Raw genomic sequence first — 22,206 nt, 5'->3', positions numbered from 1 at the left:
ACTGGAAACCTCAACCTGCCTTTCTCTCACCAGAGACTTCTGATCTGCAGCACTACAGTTAACACACACAACTTTTCCCACGAAACTACACATTGCTTTTTCTCATGCTGTCCTGTACACTTCTCACGTCTAGGAATCTCCCTCCTACATACTGCTGCAATATAACCATAAGCTTGGCACCTAAAACACGGTAATGGGTTCAGGACAAAAGCTCTCACGGGATAACTGACACATCCTAGGCCATAATATAATATTGGAATTTAGGCGCAGTTTAGATTTTGGCCACTAGATGGCAGCAGTGCGTGTGCAACGTTTCAGATTGATCCAGTGAAGCATTGCAATACTGGACAATATTTTGTATCAAGTCTGCCCAAATGTGCAAAATTGGTCAATTGATACATGTTCAAGTACATACAAAAATGATATGGTAATACAACATTTAAGTTTACACACTCCCAGGAATGTCATACATGATATGATATGATTATGCACTAACTTTCACACATCTTGTCATGGATCCCTCTGGAACTGTGTCATTACGCACACCTGGTCCCCATTCCCACTGATTGTATTTGTATAAATGTGCCCTTTATTTCACCATTGGGCTGTCGATTATTGTTCCAATGTTCGTTGGTCGTGTGAGTACCTGTGCTGTGTTGTTTTGGCTTTTGTGCCATTGTGGAGTGCGCAGATGATTACGGGTCTCGTCCCGTGTGATAATCATTGTGCGCTAGTGTTATTTATTCGAGGTACTCCTCGCTCTTTTGTTTGGGTTTCAACTCTGTGTGTTGTATATGTGTGTTTGATCTTTGTCCCTGTGCCTTCACATTGCACGCTGTAATTTGGGGTAATAAAAACCCCTATTACGCATTCCTGCGCCTGTCTCCCGATCCCTTTATACCAACATGACACATCTAGATGGCCGGGCGAGGTAGGTGTGGAGCCAGAGAGAGCAGGGGTTCAAACTGTAGAACCCAGTTCCTACATTTGAATATATCAAACAAAACTATGCTACATTTTATCTCTGTGACCCTCAGGATGACAAATCAATGCAAGATTACTGAATGTAAGTACATTATTTACCTTCAGAGGTGAATGTATCAAACCAGTTGCCGTCATAAAAGTTTTTTGTTGTTGTGCACTCTCCTCAAACAATAGCATGGTATTTTTTTCACTGTAATAGCTAGTGTAAATTGGACAGTGCAGTTAGATTAACAAGAATTTAAGATTTCTACACATATAAGACATGTCTATGTCCTGGAAAGTTTGCTGTTACTTACAACATCATGCTAGTCACATTAGCGTACGTTAGTTCAACTGTCCCGGTATAGGGACACCGATCCCATAGAGGATACCACAGAGAGAACATCATATATATTATGTGATCAAATCAAGCTGAGATAAAAAATAATAATAAATAAAACAAACAGATTAAAAAGGATCAAACGTATTAATTGTGCTGCAGTCATCATTAAGCCAGCTCAGCCCAGCTGTACCAACAGTAAGGCATGAATAATCATTCAATAACTACATTCCAGCTGTGAAAGACAATAGCTCACAAATGAACCCGTTGGCCTGTTGTAATGTTGGCGAGACAGCTGTGCTGACGGTTGCAGCCGGGGTGACAATGTATCAGTGACAGTGTACCTGTCGGTTCTCTTATCATCCTGGGGTTGATCTCTTGCACGGCTGGCACACATACACTGTCAGGATGGCACAGACGACAGCTGGCCTTGGATGGTTATGGCTAGTGGACTGTGTCCTTGTTGTAGACACCACCTCTGATAGCTAGATATGGATCCATAAATCAATATGTGAATCCGTTGATCCATAAATCTATGTAAAACTCTATGTTTTATGATCTGATAAGTTACTTCAGGGCACTTTGAGCCAGGAGAGATTGACAAGCATGTTATTAATATTAGCTCTGTGTACATCCAAGGGACAGCTGTGCTGCCCTGTTCTGAGCCAATTGCAATTTTCCTAAGTCCTTTTTTGTGGCACTTGACCACACGACTGAACAGTAGTCAAGTTGTAACAAAACTAGGGCCTGTAGGACCTGCCTTGTTGATAGTGTTGTTAAGAAGGCAGAGCATTGCTTTATTATAGACAGACTTCTCCCCATTTAGCTACTACTGTATCAATATGTTTTGACCATGACAGTTTACAATCTAGGGTTACTCCAAGCAGTTTAGTCATCTCAACTTGCTCAATTTCCACATTATTTATTACAAGATGTAGTTGAGGTTTAGGGTTTAGTGAATGTTTTGTCCCAAATATTATGCTTTTAGTTTTAGAAATATTTAGGGCTAACTTATTCCTTGCCACCCACTCTGAAACTAACTGCAGCTCTTTGTTGAGTGTTGCAGTCATTTCAGTCACTGTAGTAGCTGATGTGTATAGTGTGGAGTCATCCGCATACATAAACACTCTGGCTTTACTCAAAGTCAGTGGCATGTCGTTAGTTGAAATGGAAAAAAGCAAGGGGCCTAAACAGCTACCCTGGGGAATTCCTGATTCTACCTGGATTATATTTGAGAGGCATCCATTAAAACACCCTCTCTGTTCTGTTTGACAAGTAACTCTTTATCCACATTATAGCAGGTGGTGTGAAGCCATAACACATACGTTTTTCCAGAAGCAGACTATGATCGATAATGTCAAAACTGCACTGAAGTCTAACAAGACAGTCCCCACAATCATTTGATCATCAATTTCTCTCAGCCAATCATCAGTCATTTATGTAAGTGCTTGTTGAGTGTCCTTCCCTATAAGCGTGCTGAAAGTCTGTCGTCAATTTGTTTACTGTGAAAGAGCATTATATCTGGTCAAACACAATTTTTTCCAGAAGTTTACTAAGGGTTGGTAACAGGCTGATTGGTCGGCTATTGGAGCCAGTTAAGGGGGCTTTAGTATTCTTGGGTAGCGGAATGACTTTAGCGTCCCTCCAGGCCTGAGGGCACACACTTTCTAGTAGGCTTAAATTGAAGATGTGACAAATAGGAGTGGCAATATTGCCTGCTATTATCCTCAGTCATTTTCCATCCAGATTGTCAGACCCCGGTGGCTTATGGACCCTTATGGAGCACTTATGGACCTGAGATGGGAAAGGAAAGGGGGATACCTAGTCAGTTGTACAACTGAATGCATTCAACTGAAATGTGTCTTCCGCATTTAACCCAACCCCTCTGAATCAGACACCAGCACCTGGTGTACTACATCACCTTCCAATGTAGCAGAGAGAGCAAGCACAAGAGAGAGAGAGAGAAGAGAACGAGAGAGAGAGAGAGACCTTATTAGAGGTTTATTGAATGACCTATACCATGAGTGTGGCTTTTCTTTGTGTATGTTTGCGTGAGTAGTGATCAAAGTAATGACTGACTGGTAAATTAAGAAATTAATGGCACAATACATCATTGTAGAAATGTATTGCATTTATACTGGTTTTGTAAAGTAAACATCACATGCATTTTTATACTTGTTTTGTACGGTATATCACAGTAAACAATAATACAGATAATAAAATAATTTTATCCCAGCATAAGGAATACTTCAACGTAACTAGAATGTACATTACACTACTCAATCAGCGCAGTTAGAGTCATTCAACAGCACAGTAAATGGTTTACCAACTACTGATTGTGAAGGTCACAAACAGAAGCACAACTGAAATGTTGAATGATTTCACAGTTCAAAGATTGCGGTCGGCAATAGTGATACAGTAATGATGCTTACGTGGAAGATTCAGTAAATATTACTGATAACATTTATATGGAGTTCCATCAAAGTCACTTTTGAAACGGGACTCCTCCTAAAATGGCCTTTTCGCCAATGCTACCTTTCTGAGGCTAACAAAAACCTCTCTGTATCAACTTAAAAAATACATTACAACAATACATCGCAGCGTATTTAAATCCCACTGAGTACGGACGTCAATTCAACGTCTATTCCACGTTGGTTCAACGTAATTTCATTGAAATGATGTGGAAACAATGTTGATTCAACCAGTGTGTGCCCAGTGGGATCATTGTGGCTTAAATTCTTAAATATACAATATATACAATTCACATTATGGAGAAAGTAGATCAGTGGAGTCTGTCTTACTGAGTTTTCAGTTTATATCTAAAGTCAATATCATAGATGGGCTGCAGGATCCCCAGGCCTGCACGTGACTGGTCGAGAGGAGGCACTTTAACAGCTGAGTCTAGGAGCTCCATGTCGAAGTAGGAGAGTACCAGCGCTAGGAACTGCTTGATCTCATGCACTGCGAAGAAGCGCCCGGGGCACTTGGTCACCCCAGAGCCGAAAGGCATGTAAAAGTACCGCAGTTTGCGCCCCTCCCTGTAGAACGTCGTCTTCTCTTGGCCACTGTCATCCAGATATCTGTCGTATTTGTAGGTCTGCGGATTGACAGGTAGAGGAGTATTAGAAAAATCAAGTAAAACTGGCCCTAGTTAAGAGGCCTCCATACTAGACCCCCTTCACCTTTAAAAGAAAGAGCCTGAGCATCACTCACCAAGGGGTCCTCGTAAATTTCGGGGTCAAAGTGGAGCATCTGGGGGTAGAGGGCGATGACGTCATCTTTGCGGATGCGGTACGACTCCTGGTTGTCAAGGTGAAGCAGGAAGTCCTCTTTAGCCACTCGGACGTTCATTGAAGCACTTGACAGACGCATGGCCTCCTTAATGATGCTGTCTGTAGGGCAAGAAGACATTACTTTTGATAATCACATATTGAATGGACAACTAGACTTTGGTATCAAACATGGTTTAGTTACAATATTTATTAAATAATTTTGGCTTTATTTCACCAGGTGTATTGCAACTTTCCCTTACCTATTACAGGCATGTTGTCCAGGTCCTCCCGGGAGAGAGTGAGTTGTGGTTTGCTGTGGTCGACACGCTGACCTGAACTCTCCAGAATCTTCTTCACCTCCTCATTGGCTGCCTTCATAGCCTCTGGACTCCTGAAGACACAAGACAAGATAGGGTCAATAAAACCATCAAGTTCAGACTATACAGACTGATTAATCACAATATTCTCAACGTGCACTTTGGTAGAGGAGGATATGGTCATTCTATGCAGCTCTATGACATAAAGGGAATGCTATGTTTCTCCAACTGTATTTAATAAGTGGTTCTTGACACCTCTGTTATCGAAGAGTTACTTTGAGCCAGTGCTAAGCCGCAGTCAGAGCATTGTTGAGAAGGCGATGTACTGTACAGGACTGTTACAAAATACATTACTCTGGCCTAAACTCCACCACAATGAGCACAGCAGAATGTGCGTGTAGACCTAGAGAATCTGCCAGGACTGAATGGGATGCGTGAGATCCGAGGAGCATTAGTTCCGCTTTTTGTTGTTGTTGTAACTTGTTATTTGGATGCATCAGGATTGGGTGAAGCCGGTGGGGGTGTTCAACACATATGAACACAGAAGTTACTCACGCAGTTGACCACATTACGTAAGATTTTACTTCTGGGTTAACAGACTAAACTCTTTGTAACACTTTCTGGCCTACCTAGTCTGGCCTGACTAGTCTCACATGGAGTGAGCTTAGCCAAACGTATGACACAAGTCTATAGAAGAGACATTAAGGATGGGAATGAGACTAAGCCCTACATACCTGATCATGTAAAGCAGGCTCCAGAAAGTAGCAGGCAGTGTGTTGGCCTGCGAGGCCCACAGCAGTGCCACATGGGTGCGGGCCTTGCTCAGGTCATTGAAGGTGGACAACGTGTCGTTTAGAAGCATGCGCAATGAGATCAGGTCTGATATGTTCTGGCGTTTGCTTAAGTTCTCGGCCAGCATGGTCTTAGCCAGGTTCTCCCTGGCAGAGTAGGCGCTCTTGAACACGTGGATGGGCAAGCCGGCTACCAGAGCCGGGAAGATCTTGTCGAACTCCTTGAAGTTCTCTAGAGCATTAAGCACCAACGCCTTCTGGGCCTCCTGGCGCGCAGCATTCTTGTTGTTTCCCAGATCCTTGCCGAAGAGCGTCAGGTAGCCTGACTCGAACATGACCTTGTAGCAGAAGGCAAAGATGCCGTCCACGTCCCAGCGGTCCTTGCTGGGGCTGAGGGTGTCGGATTGCAGCATGACTGACTGTAGGTTCTCCATCATGGTCTCGATGAGTGAGGGGAGGGCTTCGCCCTGCAGGGTCTTCAAGAAGGTCTGGTGGAGGTTCTCTGTGGTGTAGCCGTGTCTGGGGTCCATGCTGTCATGGCCGAACGCCTGGGGGGAGACGGAGAGAGGTTTAAAATTATACTCTTGAAAGTCTGGATTGACAGACATAGATCTATGAACTCATTATCACCAAATGTTTAGTTGAACAACAATTCATAGGTAGGTTTGTCCTTACCTTGACCGAGGTAGAGAAGTGGAACTTCTTCCAGTCCAGATGCCTGCCTTGGCGGATGACGGCATGGTAGGAGAAAGGGTCGCACAGGAAGTGAAAGTATTTTCCAGCAATCTTGCAAGTGAAGATGTGGCCAAATTTCTTCTGTCGGCTCCGGAGAAACTCCAGGGGGTTTGCTCCAAACTGGAGGGCACAGCCGAGGTACGGGATCAAACCATTCTCCACCGGAGGCTCACCTGGTTGTCTGGAAGAGCAACAACACTCATGTAACATAATAACAACGAGAAAGCAATGCCCAAGCAAGCCAACAGAGATAGCTGTACATATGAAACACAAAGGTGATGTTTAGACATACAGTAAGAGATGTTAAAACACTTGACTTAAACAGCAAGAAAGTAACCCAAACAACAACATAGTAATGCATAAATAGGTGGGTGCTAAAACAAGATGTACTCAAACTACGAGGTCAATTCAAACAACGTTGAAAGTAATGAATCATATCCAGCAGAGTGAAACCCAATGACACTGCAGCAATCTAAGAATAACAATACTACTTATACATAACCATCTGGTTTTAAAGTACCACATGTCAAATACGTTGAATTATCTCCGGCTTTTTTGAAATGTGAACAACACTAAAGTCTCAACAAAAATGAAGAACCTGCCAAAGTGAACAAAACTTGAAAGCAATCTGAGTTTTAAGAGCAATGACAGGTGACACAAATGAAACCTCCAAGAAAGAAAACAATTAAAAGTCAGCTGCTCTTTAGTTTTCTTAAAAGAAATAGAACTACATAACCCACAGTCCACATCTCCCAAATCCTTACATTACTATTATTACAATGAGTTCCATTACATGATGTTATTGTCTACATTCCACATTTGATTTCTTATCTTTTAACATTTTACATGTAAAGGCAATTTACTATACAATGCATGTGTCTCTGTTTACCTCTTGCGGATCCCCAGAGCAAGCCACAGACAGCAGCAAAAACCAATCACCACTGCCCAAATCAAAGATATGGTGATGATCATGGTTGCTAAAGATGCTCCAAAAGGCTAGTGGCAAATGCCAGTGCAGAGAAAAGATCACAAGCTGCCTTAGAGAGGTCTAATGGTCAGGCTCAGTGTAGACTCCCTAGCAGAGAGAACACAGCTAGCTGACAGTAGAGGTTCTGGAGACTGAGTTTGTGGCATCCTTAGGTCTGAGGCAGCTATTTATATGGTGCTCCACACAAGCCACGGGATGGGAGATGAAGCAATAAAGCAGTGGCGATGAATGATTGGCAGGTGCAGCCAAGACACCGCCTTCCTGTTTTTGTTACATGTATATAACCTGTTACACTAGATGTCTCCAGGAAATCTATGGAAGTGTGTGTGTACAATGGCCTTGACTGTAGTCCATGGACAACACTACCTGAAGGACAGCAGACTGTATCTGATAGCACCACTGGGTTGGCAAATAGCTTTCAAGGTCTTTGACGCTTCTGTGTGTGTGTCTCTCTCTCTCTCTCTCTCTCTCTCTCTCTCTCTCTCTCTCTCTCTCTCTCTCTCTCTCTCTCTCTCTCTCTCTCTCTCTCTCTGTGAGTGCGTGTGTGCGCGCACAAGTGTTTGTGTGTCTTTGTGTGCATTTGTGTGTGTACAGTGCATTCAGAAAGTAATCAGACCCCGTGACATTTTCCACATTTTGTTACGTTACAGCCTTATTCTAAAATATATTAAATAGTTTATTTCCTCTCATCAATCTACACACAATACTCCTTAATGACAAAGCAAAAGCAGGTTTTTAGAAATCTTTGCAAATATATAAAAAATGAAATTACATTTACATAAGTATTCAGACCCTTTACTCAGTACTTTGTTGAAGCTCCTTTGGCAGCGAATACAGCCTCAAGTCTTCTTGGGTATGACGCTACAAGCTTGGCACACCTGTATTTGCGGAGTTTCTCCCATTCTTCTCTGCAAATCCTCTCAAGGTCTGTCACGTTGGATGGGGAGCTTCACTGCACAGCTATTATCAGGTCTCTCCAAATTTGTTTGATTGGGCTCAAGTCTGGGATCTGGCTGGGCCACTCAAGGACATTCAGAGACTTGTCCCGAAGCCACTCCTGCATTGTCTTGGCTGTGTGCTTACTTCACCCCAGTATGAGTTCCTGAGCGGTCTGGAGCAAGTTTTCATCAAGGATCTCTCTGTACTTTGCTCCGTTCATCTTTCCCTCAATCCTGACTAGTCTCCCATTCCCTGACTCTGAAAAACATCCCACAGCATGATCCTGCCACCACCATGCTTCACCACCGGGATGGTGCCAGGTTTCCTCCAGACATGACGCTTGGCATTCAGGCCAAAGAGTTACATTTTGGTTTCATCAGACCACAGAATCTTGTTTTTCATGGTCTGAGAGTCCTTTATGTGCCTTTTGGCAAACTTCAAGCGGGCTGTCAAGTGGCTTTTATTGAGGAGTGGCTTCCGTTTGGCCACTCTACCATAAAGACCTGATTGGTGGAGTGCTGCAGAGGAACTCTGGAGCTCTGTCAGAGTGACCATCGGGTTCTTGGTCACCTCCCTGAACAAGGCCCTTCTCCCCCGATTGTTCAGTTTGGCCGGGCGGCCAGCTCTAGGAAGAGTCTTGGTGGTTCCAAATTTCTTCCATTTAAGAAGGATGGAGGCCACTGTGTTCTTGGGGACCTTCAATGCTGCAGACATTTTTTGGTACCCTTCCCCAGATCTCTGCCTCGACACAATCCTAATCCGGAACTCTACGGACAATTCCTTTATATAGAACTTTATATAGACAGGTGTGTGCCTTTCCAAATCATGTCCAATCAATTTCATTTACCACAGGTGGACTCCTAACAAGTTGTAGAAACATCTCAAGGATGATCAGTGAAAACAGGATGCACCTGAGCTCAATTCTGAGTCTCATAACAAAGGGTCTGAATACTTATGCAAATAAGGTATTTCTGTTTTACATTTTTTATAAATTTTGAACTTGTAAGCAGGATTGTTGCATCTTTACACATACATTTTTACTCAGATACATTTGCCCTATATTCTCCTAACCACACGATGAAGCTCTGATAAAAATATGCAACTAAGATTTTCATCTATTTTCCTACATGTTTGCCTGACTACATACCCATTTTCTTCCCATCTCACCAAATGTAGCCCATAGGCATTCATCACATGCACAGCAGACAGCTGGCAGTTGAACATTAAATAATGAGAATCATTAATTAAAGAGGAAAAGTTGAAATTAACCCAGCGAAGAGGTGAAGATGTGGACAGGATGGAACATTGCAACACCTGTGATGGCATGTGCATGTTTTTGATTTAACTTGAAGATATTCGTTTATAAATTAAACATGTTGAGCACTGGTTCCGCTGCGTCTTGGTCCGATCCCTGCTACACCTCCTCTTCAGACGAAGAAGAGGAAGGCTGCCGTTACACCCTGGCGTCATGTCAACTCATAGTTTCAAGGTTAAGGTCTCGTTTATTCTTTGCGTTTTATCACTTGTAGTTGTCACGATTGTTGAAAAGAGTAGACCAAGGCGCAGCGTGAGTATAGTTCCACATATTTTTTATAAACTGAAAACTCACCAAAACAAAACAATAAAACACAAACGAACTGTGAAGCTATACAAAATAGTGCAGACAGGCAACTAAACATAGTCAAGATCCCACAAACACAAAAGGGAAATGGCTACCTAAATATGATCCCCAATCAGAGACAACGATAAACAGCTGTCTCTGATTGGGAACCATATCAGGCCAACATAGACATACAAAAACCCTAGATGACCCACCCTAGTCACTATCACGCCCCAACCACCACAGAGAAAAAACAGCTTACTATGGTCAGGGTGTGACAGTAGTCTTTCGGGTGAGGATTTTTTCAAAATTGTAGTGGTAAACTTTACATGTGAAACTTTGAAAACGTTCCTAATTAAATGCACAAAAAAATGATATTCAAATCAATAAATCAGATAAATCCATGACAAATTCTACCCTGGTGTTTAAACAAAATCATATCAAACCCTTTGTTTAGTTTTCGGCTTCTTTCTTCCTTTTTGTAACTAACTTCTTTCTTTAAATAACTTCAGAGGTACAACAGAGTTGTTAACCAAAAGCCCCTTGTGACCAGTGATGTGGTGACACTGCATCACCACTCTCCTTCCAGCCTGCCCTTTGAGTTTAGACTGTAGTAACCTTAATCCATCCACCTTCACACAGGTCACTCCTGGATAGAAGGTTACTCCTGTATCATGGGTGTGGTGGACGGTGGCTGGCTGTGTGGCTGATAGCTCTTATATCATTTACAGTCAAGACGTACAGCATTTCTTTTTTTGAGCTATCCCCTAATGTATCATGAAAACAAAATGGATAATGCAGCTGGGGGAATGCAAGAGCAACGAACGTTGTGCAGAGAACATGCTGCTGACGTGGGAGTCCTTTTACAGAATCACTGATGTGTCCTGTTTCCCTGACTGGTTTGGCTTATGGTTGTGAATCCTGTTCATGTTCCTATGAGGTTTGGGAGTGTGTTTACCGTCTGCTGATAAAGAGTTTTTGGCTAAAGCAGGCCCTTTTGACGGGATGTCTAGACCAGATGGTCAGATCTAGTGTGGCTCAGTTGGTATTGCATAGTAACAAAGTGTTGTGTGGTTTCGATTCCTACAGGGTACTAACTACTGTATGTTGCTCTGCTAAGGGTGTCTTCTCGTGATTAGAATGTCAGATGATGACATCAGTAATGGAAATGTGGAAGTGCCACAATTTGTGGCAATAATGCATTTATATACTACTCTGTAGAATAACTTGCCATTTTTACATTGATATGGTATTTTGTACAGTCAAAATAGTTTTCAATGGTTTGGCTTTAAAAATAGGGGCATGTTGAAGATGTCATAAAATATCACAAGATGTATGTCTTTGAGACTTTACAATAACTTCCACAAATAAGCATTAATAAACGATCAATAAACTATAACCAATGTGATTTATACAAATATACAATCATTTGAAAGCATTTAAAGCATACTCCATTTTCAAAATTTCACATACTATCAAACTTTCTATTTCCGCATACCCAAAATACCAAATATTTTTTTAATATCAAATTGGGATAACTTTCATGTCCGGTTTAAACCAGTATCCCATTGACAGAAGATCTTATCTGTGAATGGCACTTAAATCTGACTGTATGACGTTGCGTATGGTGAAATGAGCTTACTGCTGTGGTGATAAGAGAAGGGAACTGAAGGACAACTTCACTAGTTTGAATTATTAACACTTCCTCGCCAGGGCGTTAGCTTGACCTTTAAGCTAATTATGCAAACAAGTCTGAAGCAGAAGTCAATTAAAAATGATATCTTCTTTATAGAAAATGTATTATACCTAAGAAATCTACAAAGAATATCTTGTCTGGTAACTGAGCTAACCGGAAATATGTCTGGAGCAGTGAGCATCACAGACCTAACAATGAAAAATAAATGAATAACAACACTAAATGTTAATTTAAATGTATAATTAATTTAGTGTATACATCAAATATTTTCTATGTATGATTGATAAAGTAGCAGAGCATGTCATGAAAAGAACAGTCTGCCGGCAGTTTCTTTTAATCAGTTTCAATGATTTATGTATACAATTCTAAGATATTGTGCTGTATGTTATTAACCTTTTACTGCAGTGGACCAGATGGTCAGATCTAGTGTGGTCACACAGAGTGTTTCTTGTTAGTCTTAAACAAATCTACTTTGAAACAAAAGTATACACCTCACACATATGGTTGTGGGTAAAAAAAAAGAAGACACCTGTACCATGTCAGATCTAGAGTTGAAATGTATTACATTTTGAGTTTGCAACCCAATATTACACTTTATATATCACAGAAGACTGAAATGTAACAGAACCGGTTGATATAGAAACAACGGATTTTCGCCGGCTTTTTTGAAATAATGTTTATTAATTATGAAATTATGAAAAATATCAATAACACTCTACCCACGAGGCCACTAGGTCATTTGACTGCAGGAAAGGGCTACGTCTGCTTCCTTTCAATTATTTACATTATAGGGAGAATTCTACCACCTTGACATTGAACATTCTATCAGCTGCTTTGCCCCTCTTTTCTTACCCATAATGCTCTACTCTGTCTACCATATCTGTGTAGACCTGTAAGCAATAGCACTGCCATGGTAGCAAGGTAATGTCTCGTCCTTGGCCTCACCTGTTTGACAACACGATAATCCTGAATGGGATATAGATTTTTCTCTTCTGAGGCTGATAGGTTTCATTTGGGTTCTTATGTTCAAGGCCAAGTACTATTGATATATCTGGTACCAATAGATGTTACTTGGGAATTAAAATATGGATAGATCTGAGGTCCATTTCTATTTACAAGGTTGCAGAGATTAGAGGATTGGCCACCCTTCGGAGCCTGGTTCCGCTCTAGGTTTCTTCCTAGGTTCCTGCCTTGTGAGTTTTTGCGTCTGCCTTTTCATTGCTTGCTCTTTGGGGATTTAGGCTGGGTATCTGTAAAGCACTTTGTGACAACTGCTGATATAAAAATTACTTTATAAAATACATTTGATTGATAGATTTAGGGGGAACCAGTGTCATTCCAAAATCTTTGTACTGTAACTGTGTCAACTGGTAGACATATTACCCAGGTCCCAACATGAGTCTGATCCAACTACGGTTTCCAAGAAGAGTGACTAAGCACACATTCAACAACCTCCACCCGATCAATGGAACAAAAACACTCAAGGCAGAAAATGTATTATGTCTGTTAATCAAGGTACAATTTCCAAATTGCCAGAAGCTTATTAGCTTTCTGATTACTGGTGAGGTTAAAAAAAGATCACCCAATAATTCGGCAGTTCGATATGATGTGTCCCTTGTCGGGCTGCTATGGAACTTTGGTTCAGACTGCTGGTTGGATGGAGGGAGATAACCCTCTGCACTCTACGCCCCGATCAACAGTCACAGCGATAAGCAAGCAGCCAAGGGAACTGTTATGAAACAATACACATCACTATGAGGTCTAGGCCTACTAATTGAGAAGAGCGACTGAAGATTACTCCTTCATTACCCTTGGGGGGAATATTTCAGTGGTATTATACTGTATTTTGTTTTACTAGAGAAGGATGATTTGAGACAGTATTGATGTGGATACTTCATATTGAAGTTAGAGTTTACAGTAAATCATTACTAGTCCTGTAGCTGGTATATACAGTACCTAATATTTGTTAGGAAATTACTTGATAACGACATGACTACTTATTTGAACTTCCCGTTAGTAAGTACTGTAAGTACAGTCATAACCGAAATTATTGACGACCTTGATAAAGATGAGCAAAAAATAGAATTGCTCAGAGAAAGAGATTTTCTTTATCAAGTAATAATCATTTTTTCTCAAAAAGAGAGGGGTCAAAATGATTGGCACCCTTGTTTTCAATACACCTGCACCCTCCCCTTGTGTGGATAATGGCGCTGAACCTTTTTCTAAAATATTTTATGAGATTGGAGAACACATTGTGAGGGATCTTAGACCCTTCCTCCATACCTTCCTTCATACATCTTTCCAGATCTTTGATATCTTTCGTCTGTGCTTATGGACTGCCCTCTTCAATTCAAACCACAGCTTTCCATTAGAGCTCAAGTCCGGGGACTGAGATGGCCATTGCAAAATGTTGATTTTATGGTCAGGCTACTTTATGGTAATTATCGGAAATTAACAACATTTGTAACTGTCTTGGGTAATAATCATGCAATTACTGTGTTGTTACCATGTTGATCTTGTTACGTGATAATTTATGATTACATAAGATAAGCATATTCATATTTTCAGGAAGTTTGATTGAAGGGAAGACCTATGAGTTGTTCTCTGTTCCATTGAACAACCTCTATTTTGACCACACGACCCATGCCCAACCACAAAGACACACACACACACACACACACACACAAGGACACACACACAAGGACACACACACAAGGACACACACACACCTGTACCTTGACACATACACCAGATTATAGCTGTTGCCGTGGAGGATAATTGACCTTGACGGTAATGCTGATTGATAGATTTGAAGCTGTTGAGTTCTGTCAACTACACCTTTAGATATACTCCCTCTGGAATACAGTATAACTGTTCCGCAGGCAAAGGTTTGGAGAAGAAGACATTTCTTCATTGCCTGTTTCAGATATCTTTTTGGGTTTCGCTATGACAAGGGCGTAGAAGTCAAAGTCAATTCCTGGAGGGCTCCAGTGTCTTAGGATTTTCATTCATTATTTTAGTGTCTGATTAAGAGCAGGAAACCCAGGTGTGTAGACTTCCTAGCTAATCAATCACCTTGATCAGTTATGTGAAAACGAAGGAACAAATCAAATCAAATTAAATGTTGTGCAGAATACAACCTTATAGTCAAATGCTTACTTATAAGCCCTTAACCAACAATGCAGTTCAAGAAATAGAGTTAAGAAAATATTTACTAAACAAAATAAAGTAATAAAAAAAATATATATAATAATAATAACTAATAACAAGGTTATTTACAGGGGGTACCGGTACAGAGTCAACGTGCGGGAGTACAGGTTAGTCGAAGTAATTTGCACATGTAGGTAGGGGTAAAGTGACTGCATAGGTAATAACCAGTGAGTAGCAGCAATGTAAAAAATAAAAGGGGGGGGGGGGGGGTCAATGTAAATTGTTTGGGGTAGAAGCTGTTAAGGAGCCTTTTGGTCCTAGACTTGGCGCTCCGGTACCGCTTGCCGTTCAGTAGCAGAGAGAACAGTCTATGACTTGGGTGACTGGAGTCTTTGACAATTTTTTGGGCCTTACTCTGACACCGCCTAGTATGTAGGTCCTGGATGGCAGGAAGCTTGGCCCCAGTGATGTACTGGGCTGTACACACTACCCTCCTTACGGTCAGATACAGAGCAGTTGCCATACCAGGCGGTGATGCAACCGGTCAGAATGCTCTAAATGGTGCAGCTGTAGAACTTTTTGAGGATCTGGGGACCCATGCCAAATCTTTTCAGTCTCCTGAGGGGGCAAAGGTGTTGTCGTGCCCTCTTCATGACTGTCTTGGTGTGTTTGGACCATGATTGTTCGTTGGTGATGTGGACACCAAGGAACTTGAAACCCTCGACCCGCTCCACTACAGCCCTGTCGATGTTAATGGGGGCCTGTTCAGCCCGCTTTTTCCTGTAGTCCACGATCAGCTCCTTTGTCTTGCTCATATTGAGGGGGAGGTTGTTGTCCTGGCACCACACCTCCCTATAGGCTGTCTCATCGTTGTCGGTGATCATGCCTACCACTGTTGTGTCGTCAACAAACCTAATGATTGTGTTGGAGTCGTGTTTGGCCACGCAGTCGTGGGTGAACAGGGAGAACAGGGAGAACAGGAGGGGACTAAGCACCCACACCTGAGGGGCTCCAGTGTTGAGGATCAGCGTGGCAGATGTATTGTTGCCTACCCTTACCACCTGTGGCGGACTGTCAGGAAGTCCAGGATCCAGTTGCAGAGGGAGGTGTTGAACGCTGAGCTGAAGTCAATGAACAGCATTCTCACATAGGTGTTCCTTTTGTCCAGGTGGGAAAGGGCAGTGTGGAGTGCGATTTGAGATTGCGTCATATGTGGATCCTTATGGGGCGGTATGCGAATTGGTGTAGGTCTAGGGGTTCCGGGATGATGGTGTTGATGTGAGCCATGACCAGCCTTTCAAAGCACTTCATGGCCACCAACGTGAGTGCTACGGGGCGTTAATCATTTAGGCAGGTTACCTTTGCTTCCTTGGGCACAGGGACTATGGTGGTCTGCTTGAAACATGTAGGTATTACAGACTCAGTCAGGGGGAGAGGGTCAAAACAGCAGGTCCGGTACAAGGTAGCACATCTGGTGAACAGGTCAGGATCCATAGCCGCAGGCTGAACAGCAGAAACTGTCAGCTGCACTACCAGGTGGACTGGGGACGTGAACAGCCAGAAGTCGTCAGGCCAGGTAGTCTTGAGGCATGGTCCTAGGGCTCAGGTCCTCTGGGACGAGAGATGGGAGAATTAGAGGAAGCATACCTGAGATCACACAGGACACCATATAAGACAGGAGAATTACACCAGATAGGACCGACTGACACTATCCCCTCGGCACATAGACTATTGCAGCATAGATACTGGCGACTGCGATAGGTGGTATCGGGGGACACTGTTGCTCACTTCTTCCAGGGCAATCGGAGACACCATAGTTTCTCTATTGTCAGCCAGGGAGCGGAAAAGTCTTGTCTAAATCCATTTATAATTGTGCAAAATGCTAGTGCTTGGAAATACAATTTAAGGTTTGGAACGAATAGCCCTGCAGTGTCTTTCCCTTTCTGTAAATGTGTTAATTTAATCCGGGATTTCTTACCTTTCCAAATACATTTTAAAAACGCATTGTGGATTTTATTCTAATAGCCGGAAGGGGTAAATTCAACTGAAGCAATATAGATCCTTTTTTACAATATACATTCTGCCAGTTAGAGTAACTGGGATGTTAATCCATCTACCGAGGTCTGATATAATTGATTTGAGCATTCTGTTGAACTTTTTGGCAATGGTTTCATCTTGTAACGGCTGTCAATGTCGTTCTCCTCCTCAGACGAGGAGGAGCATGGATCGGACCAAGATGCGGAGTAGGAGGTATTCATGATTTTAATGGCAAACCAACAAACACTACAAATAAACAAAACAACAAACGTGACTAACCTGCAACAGTCCTGTGTGGCCCAAACGCTAACACAGGAAACAAACACCCACAAAACACCAGTGAAACCCTGGCTGCCTTAGTATGACTCTCAATCAGAGACAAACGATACACACCTGTCTCTAATTGAGAATCATACCAGGCCGAACACAAAACCCAACATAGAAATACAAAACATAGACTGCCCACCCAACACTCACGCCCTGACCAATAAAGACATACAAAACAAGAGAAAACAGGTCAGGAACGTGACATAACCCCCCCCCCCTTAAGGTGCAAACTTCGGGCGCACCAGCACAAAGTCTAGGGGAGGGTCTGGGTGGGCATCTGACCACGGTGGTGGCTCAGGCTCTGGGCGAGGTCCCCACCCCACCATAGTCACTCCCCGCTTCCGTATCCCCCTCCCAATGACCACCCTCCAACTCAACCCACCTAAATGAAGGGGCAGCATCGGGATAAGGGCCAGCACCGGGATAAGGGGCAGCAGCTCCGGGATAAGGGGCAGCAGCTCCGGGATAAGGGGCAGCAGCTCCGGGATAAGGGGCAGCAGCTCCGGGATAAGGGGCAGCTCCGGACTAAGTGGCAGCTCCGGACTGAGTGGCAGCTCATGACTGGGTGGCAGCTCATGACTGTAGGGCAGCTCATGACTGTAGGGCAGCTCATGACTGGAGGGCAGCTCATGACTGGAGGGCAGCTCATGACTGGAGGGCAGCTCATGACTGGAGGGCAGCTCATGACTGTAGGGCAGCTCATGACTGGAGGGCAGCTCATGACTGGAGGGCAGCTCATGACTGGAGGGCAGCTCATGACTGTAGGGCAGCTCATGACTGTAGGGCAGCTCATGACCGTAGGGCAGCTCATGACTGTCTGGCGTCTCTGGCAGCTCCTGACTGGCTGGCGTCTCTGGCAGCTCCTGACTGGCTGGCGTCTCTGGCAGCTCCTGACTGGCTGGCGTCTCTGGCAGCTCCTGACTGGCTGGCGTCTCTGGCAGCTCCTGACTGGCTGGCGTCTCTGGCAGCTCCTGACTGGTTGGCGGCTCTGGCAGCTCCTGACTGACGGACGGCTCTAGCGGCTCCTGACTGACGGACGGCTCTAACGGATCGGGACAGACGGGCGGCTCTAATGGCTCGTGGCAGACGGATGGCTCAGACGGCGCTTGGCAGACGGATGGCTCAGACGGCGCTGGGCAGACGGATGGCTCAGACGGCGTTGGGCAGACGGATGGCTCAGACGGCGTTGGGCAGACAGATGGCTCAGACGGCGTTGGGCAGACAGATGGCTCAGACGGCGTTGGGCAGACAGATGGCTCAGACGGCGTTGGGCAGACGGATGGCTCAGACGGCGTTGGGCAGACGGATGGCTCAGACGGCGCTGGGCAGACAGATGGCTCAGACGGCGTTGGGCAGCCGGGCAGTTCAGGCACCGCTGGGCAGACGGGCAGTTCAGGCACCGCTGGGCAGACGGCAGACTCTGGCCGGCTGAGACGCACAATAGGCCTGATGCGTGGTGCCGGAACTGGAGGTACCGGGCTGAGGGCACGCACCTCAGGGCGAGTGCGGGGAGGAGGAACAGGGCTCTGGAGATGCACTGGAAGCCTGGTGTGTGGTGTAGGCACTGGTGGTACTGGGCTGGGGCGGGAAGGTGGCGCCGGATATGCCGGACCGTGAAGGAGGACACGCGCTCTTGAGCACCGAGCCTCTCCAACCTTACCAGGTTGAATGGTCCCCGTAGCCCTGCCAGTGCGGCGAGGTGGAATAGCCCGCACTGGGCTATGCAGGCGAACCGGGGACACCACCTGTAAGGCTGGTGCCATGTACGCCGGCCCGAGGAGACGTACTGGAGGCCAGATACGTTGGGCCGGCTTCATGACATCCGGCTCGATGCCCAACCTAGCCCTCCCAGTGCGGCAAGGTGGAATAGCCCGCACTGGGCTAAGCACGCATACTGGGGACACCGTGCGCTTTACCGCATAACACGGTGTCTGACCAGTACGACGCCCTCTCACTCCACGGTAAGCCCGGGGAGTTGGCTCAGGTAACCAACCCGGCTTCGCCACACTCCCCTTTAGCCCCCCCCCCAAGAAATGTTTGGGTGAGCCTCTCGGGCTTCCAGCCTCTCTTACGTGCTGCCTCCTCATACCAGCGCTCCTGGGCTGTGGCTGCCTCCTTCTCCTCCCGAGAGCGGCGATTCTCTCCCACCTTAGCCCAGGGTCCTTCTCCGTTGAGTATTTGCTCCCATGTCCATTCCTCTTCTCTCCATTGCTTTTGTTCTTGCCGTCCTTCTCCAATCCGCTTGGTCCTGGTTTGGTGGGTGTTTCTGTAACGGCTGTCAATGTCGTTCTCCTCCTCAGACGAGGAGGAGCATGGATCGGACCAAGATGCGGAGTAGGAGGTATTCATGATTTTAATGGCAAACCAACAAACACTACAAATAAACAAAACAACAAACGTGACTAACCTGCAACAGTCCTGTGTGGCCCAAACGCTAACACAGGAAACAAACACCCACAAAACACCAGTGAAACCCTGGCTGCCTTAGTATGACTCTCAATCAGAGACAAACGATACACACCTGTCTCTAATTGAGAATCATACCAGGCCGAACACAAAACCCAACATAGAAATACAAAACATAGACTGCCCACCCAACACTCACGCCCTGACCAATAAAGACATACAAAACAAGAGAAAACAGGTCAGGAACGTGACACATCTAAAGGAAATATATCTATTCCTAAATATTTCAAAGGGGAAACGATTGAGATTCCATAAGTAGAGATGGGGTCCTCTGTCGGGTTATTCAGGGGTAGTAAGGCAGATTTGAGATGGGATCGCCTTGCCTGCTACTTCTAGTTATTCTGAAACGATTAGAGCAGGTATTGGCTGTTATTACTATTGCTGAGGGATTGGCATATAGTATTTTAATCATATTGAATAAGTCCCATATGTTCCAAAACCGACCAAAGATATGATCATTGTAGTCTATCAAAAGTTTTTTCTGCGTTGAGAGATAGAACTGCCCAAGGAGCTTTGGTTTCTGATGAATCATGTAAGATCCTGTATTTAGACGACAGAGGTTATCTGAGGATAACTTCTTATGGCTGAGATCCCGTTAACGGGATCGACTTGACAACAGCCAGTGAAACTGCAGGGCGCCAAATTCAAACAACAGAAATCTCATATATAAAATTCCTCAAACATACAAGTACTTAACACCATTTTAAAGATAAACTTGTTGTAAATCCAGCCACAGTGTCCGATTTCAAAAAGGCTTTACGACGAAAGCACACCAAACGATTATGTTAGGTCAGTATCTAGTCACAGAAAAACACAGCCATTTTCCCAGCCAAAGAGAGGAGTCACAAAAAGCAGAAATAGAGATCAAATTAATCACTAACCTTTGATGATCTTCATCAGATGACACTCATATGACTTCATGCTACACAATACATGTATGTTTTGTTCGATAAAGTTCATATTTATATCCAAAAATCTTAGTTTACATTGGCGCGTTATGTTCAGTAATGTTTGCCTCCAAAACATCTGGTGATTTTGCAGAGAACCACATCAATTTACAGAAATACTCATAATAAACATTGCTAAAAGATACAATTGTTATGCATGGAATTATAGATAAACTTCTCCTTAATGCAACCGCTGTGTCAGATTTCAAAAAAACTTTTGGGAAAAAGCACACCATGCTATAATCTGAGTACAGCGCTCAGAGCCCAAAGAAGCCATACAGATATCCGCCATGTTGTGGAGTCAACAGAAGCCAGAAATAGTATTATTAATATTCACTTACCTTTGGTCTTCATCAGAATGCACTCCCAGGAATCCCAGTTCCACAATAAATGTTTGTCTTGTTCGATAACGTCCATAATTTATGTCCAAATACCTCATTTTTGTTCACGCGTTTAGTACAGTAATCCAAATGCGCAGGCACTAGGTCCAGACAAAGTCAAAAAAATTCCATTACAGTTCGTAGAAACATGTCAAACGATGTTTTGAATCAATCTTTAGGATGTTTTTAACATAAATCTTCAATAATGTTTCAACCGGAGAATTCCTTTGTCTTCAGAAATGCGATGGAACGCAGGTCGCTCTCACGGGAGCGCGCGTGGTCAGCTCATGCCAGACCCCTGACTCAAAGAGCTCTTCTTCCCTCATTCTTCACAGTAGAAGCATCAAAGGAAGTGCAATATGACCCCAAAGACACTGTATATTGGATAGGCAAACCTACAAACCTCAGATTTCCCACTTCCTGGTTGGATTTTTTCTCAGGTTTTTGCCTGCCATATGAGTTTTGTTATACTCACAGAAATCATTCAAACAGTTTTAGAAACTTCAGAGTGTTTTCTATCCAAATATACTAATAATATGCATATCTTAGCTTCTGGGACTGAGTAGCAGGCAGTTTACTCTGGGCACCTTTTTAACAAACCCGCTTTGGTCTGAGTGTACCAACTTGGGTAATTAAGTTTCAAGATGGGACGAGAGAATTTTGGAAAATATATTTATATCTGTGTTTATCAAAGATAGGGGGTGACAGTGAGATCCCTGTATGGCATCCTTACCTTTTTTATTTTATTTACATCCCTTCCAAATAGAGTACCACAGTATGAGTCATAATACCCATAAATCTTAGTGGTCAAACAGGGAAATGGTTCCAAAAGTTTTTCCACCATTAATTTTTCCAATTTTTTCCCCCCGAACATTTAAAATAAGGGCTGTGTTCCGTGTAGGCTTACCCTGGCGTGAAGTTTTGATAACCGTGTAAATCTCTCGAGGACAAGAGGACTTTTCTTAATATATTCGCCTGTATGTACCCCCCAAAAATGAAATGTTAATTGGCTGCTAATGTAGCTATCATAAAGAACTACAAATGCCATGACGATCTGGACGAGACTGTCGATTCGAGGTAAAGGTAAGAATCTCTGGATAAACTATCCAATGTTGGCTAAATGTAGTAATTAATAAATTGGCAACATTTATTTAAATGGACAATTCTGAACTTTCCTGTACAAGTTTTAAATTGACACAATACCTGTTAACAAAGGTGTCAGCTATAGATAACGTGCAGGAGCTTGCAGGGATTTGTA

At 43.7% G+C, this 22,206-nt stretch overlaps 1 protein-coding gene across 2 annotated transcripts; it reads right to left on the bottom strand.

The window, feature by feature from the left end:
* Positions 1–3,413: 3,413 nt before the first annotated feature.
* LOC139559937 (cytochrome P450 7A1-like) lies at positions 3,414–21,045 on the bottom strand. 2 transcript variants are annotated; one of them, XM_071376415.1, is made up of 6 exons: positions 20,910–21,045; positions 6,359–6,599; positions 5,627–6,231; positions 4,836–4,966; positions 4,517–4,695; positions 3,414–4,400 (listed from the first exon to the last, which is right to left on the bottom strand). In XM_071376415.1, the coding sequence occupies exons 1-6, from the start codon at positions 21,005–21,007 to the stop codon at positions 4,101–4,103; spliced, it is 1,554 nt and encodes a 517-aa protein (XP_071232516.1). In that variant the 5' UTR covers positions 21,008–21,045; the 3' UTR covers positions 3,414–4,100. The 2 variants fall into 2 exon arrangements, with proteins under 2 accessions (XP_071232516.1, XP_071232518.1); XM_071376417.1 differs by lacking the exon at positions 20,910–21,045 and adding an exon at positions 7,308–7,548.
* Positions 21,046–22,206: the final 1,161 nt, after the last annotated feature.

The sequence above is a fragment of the Salvelinus alpinus genome, chromosome 30 (assembly GCF_045679555.1).
Source record: "Salvelinus alpinus chromosome 30, SLU_Salpinus.1, whole genome shotgun sequence".
NCBI lineage: Eukaryota > Metazoa > Chordata > Actinopteri > Salmoniformes > Salmonidae > Salvelinus > Salvelinus alpinus.
The sequence above is the reverse complement of the archived record's forward strand: the minus strand, read 5'-3'. Positions and strand labels throughout refer to the sequence as shown.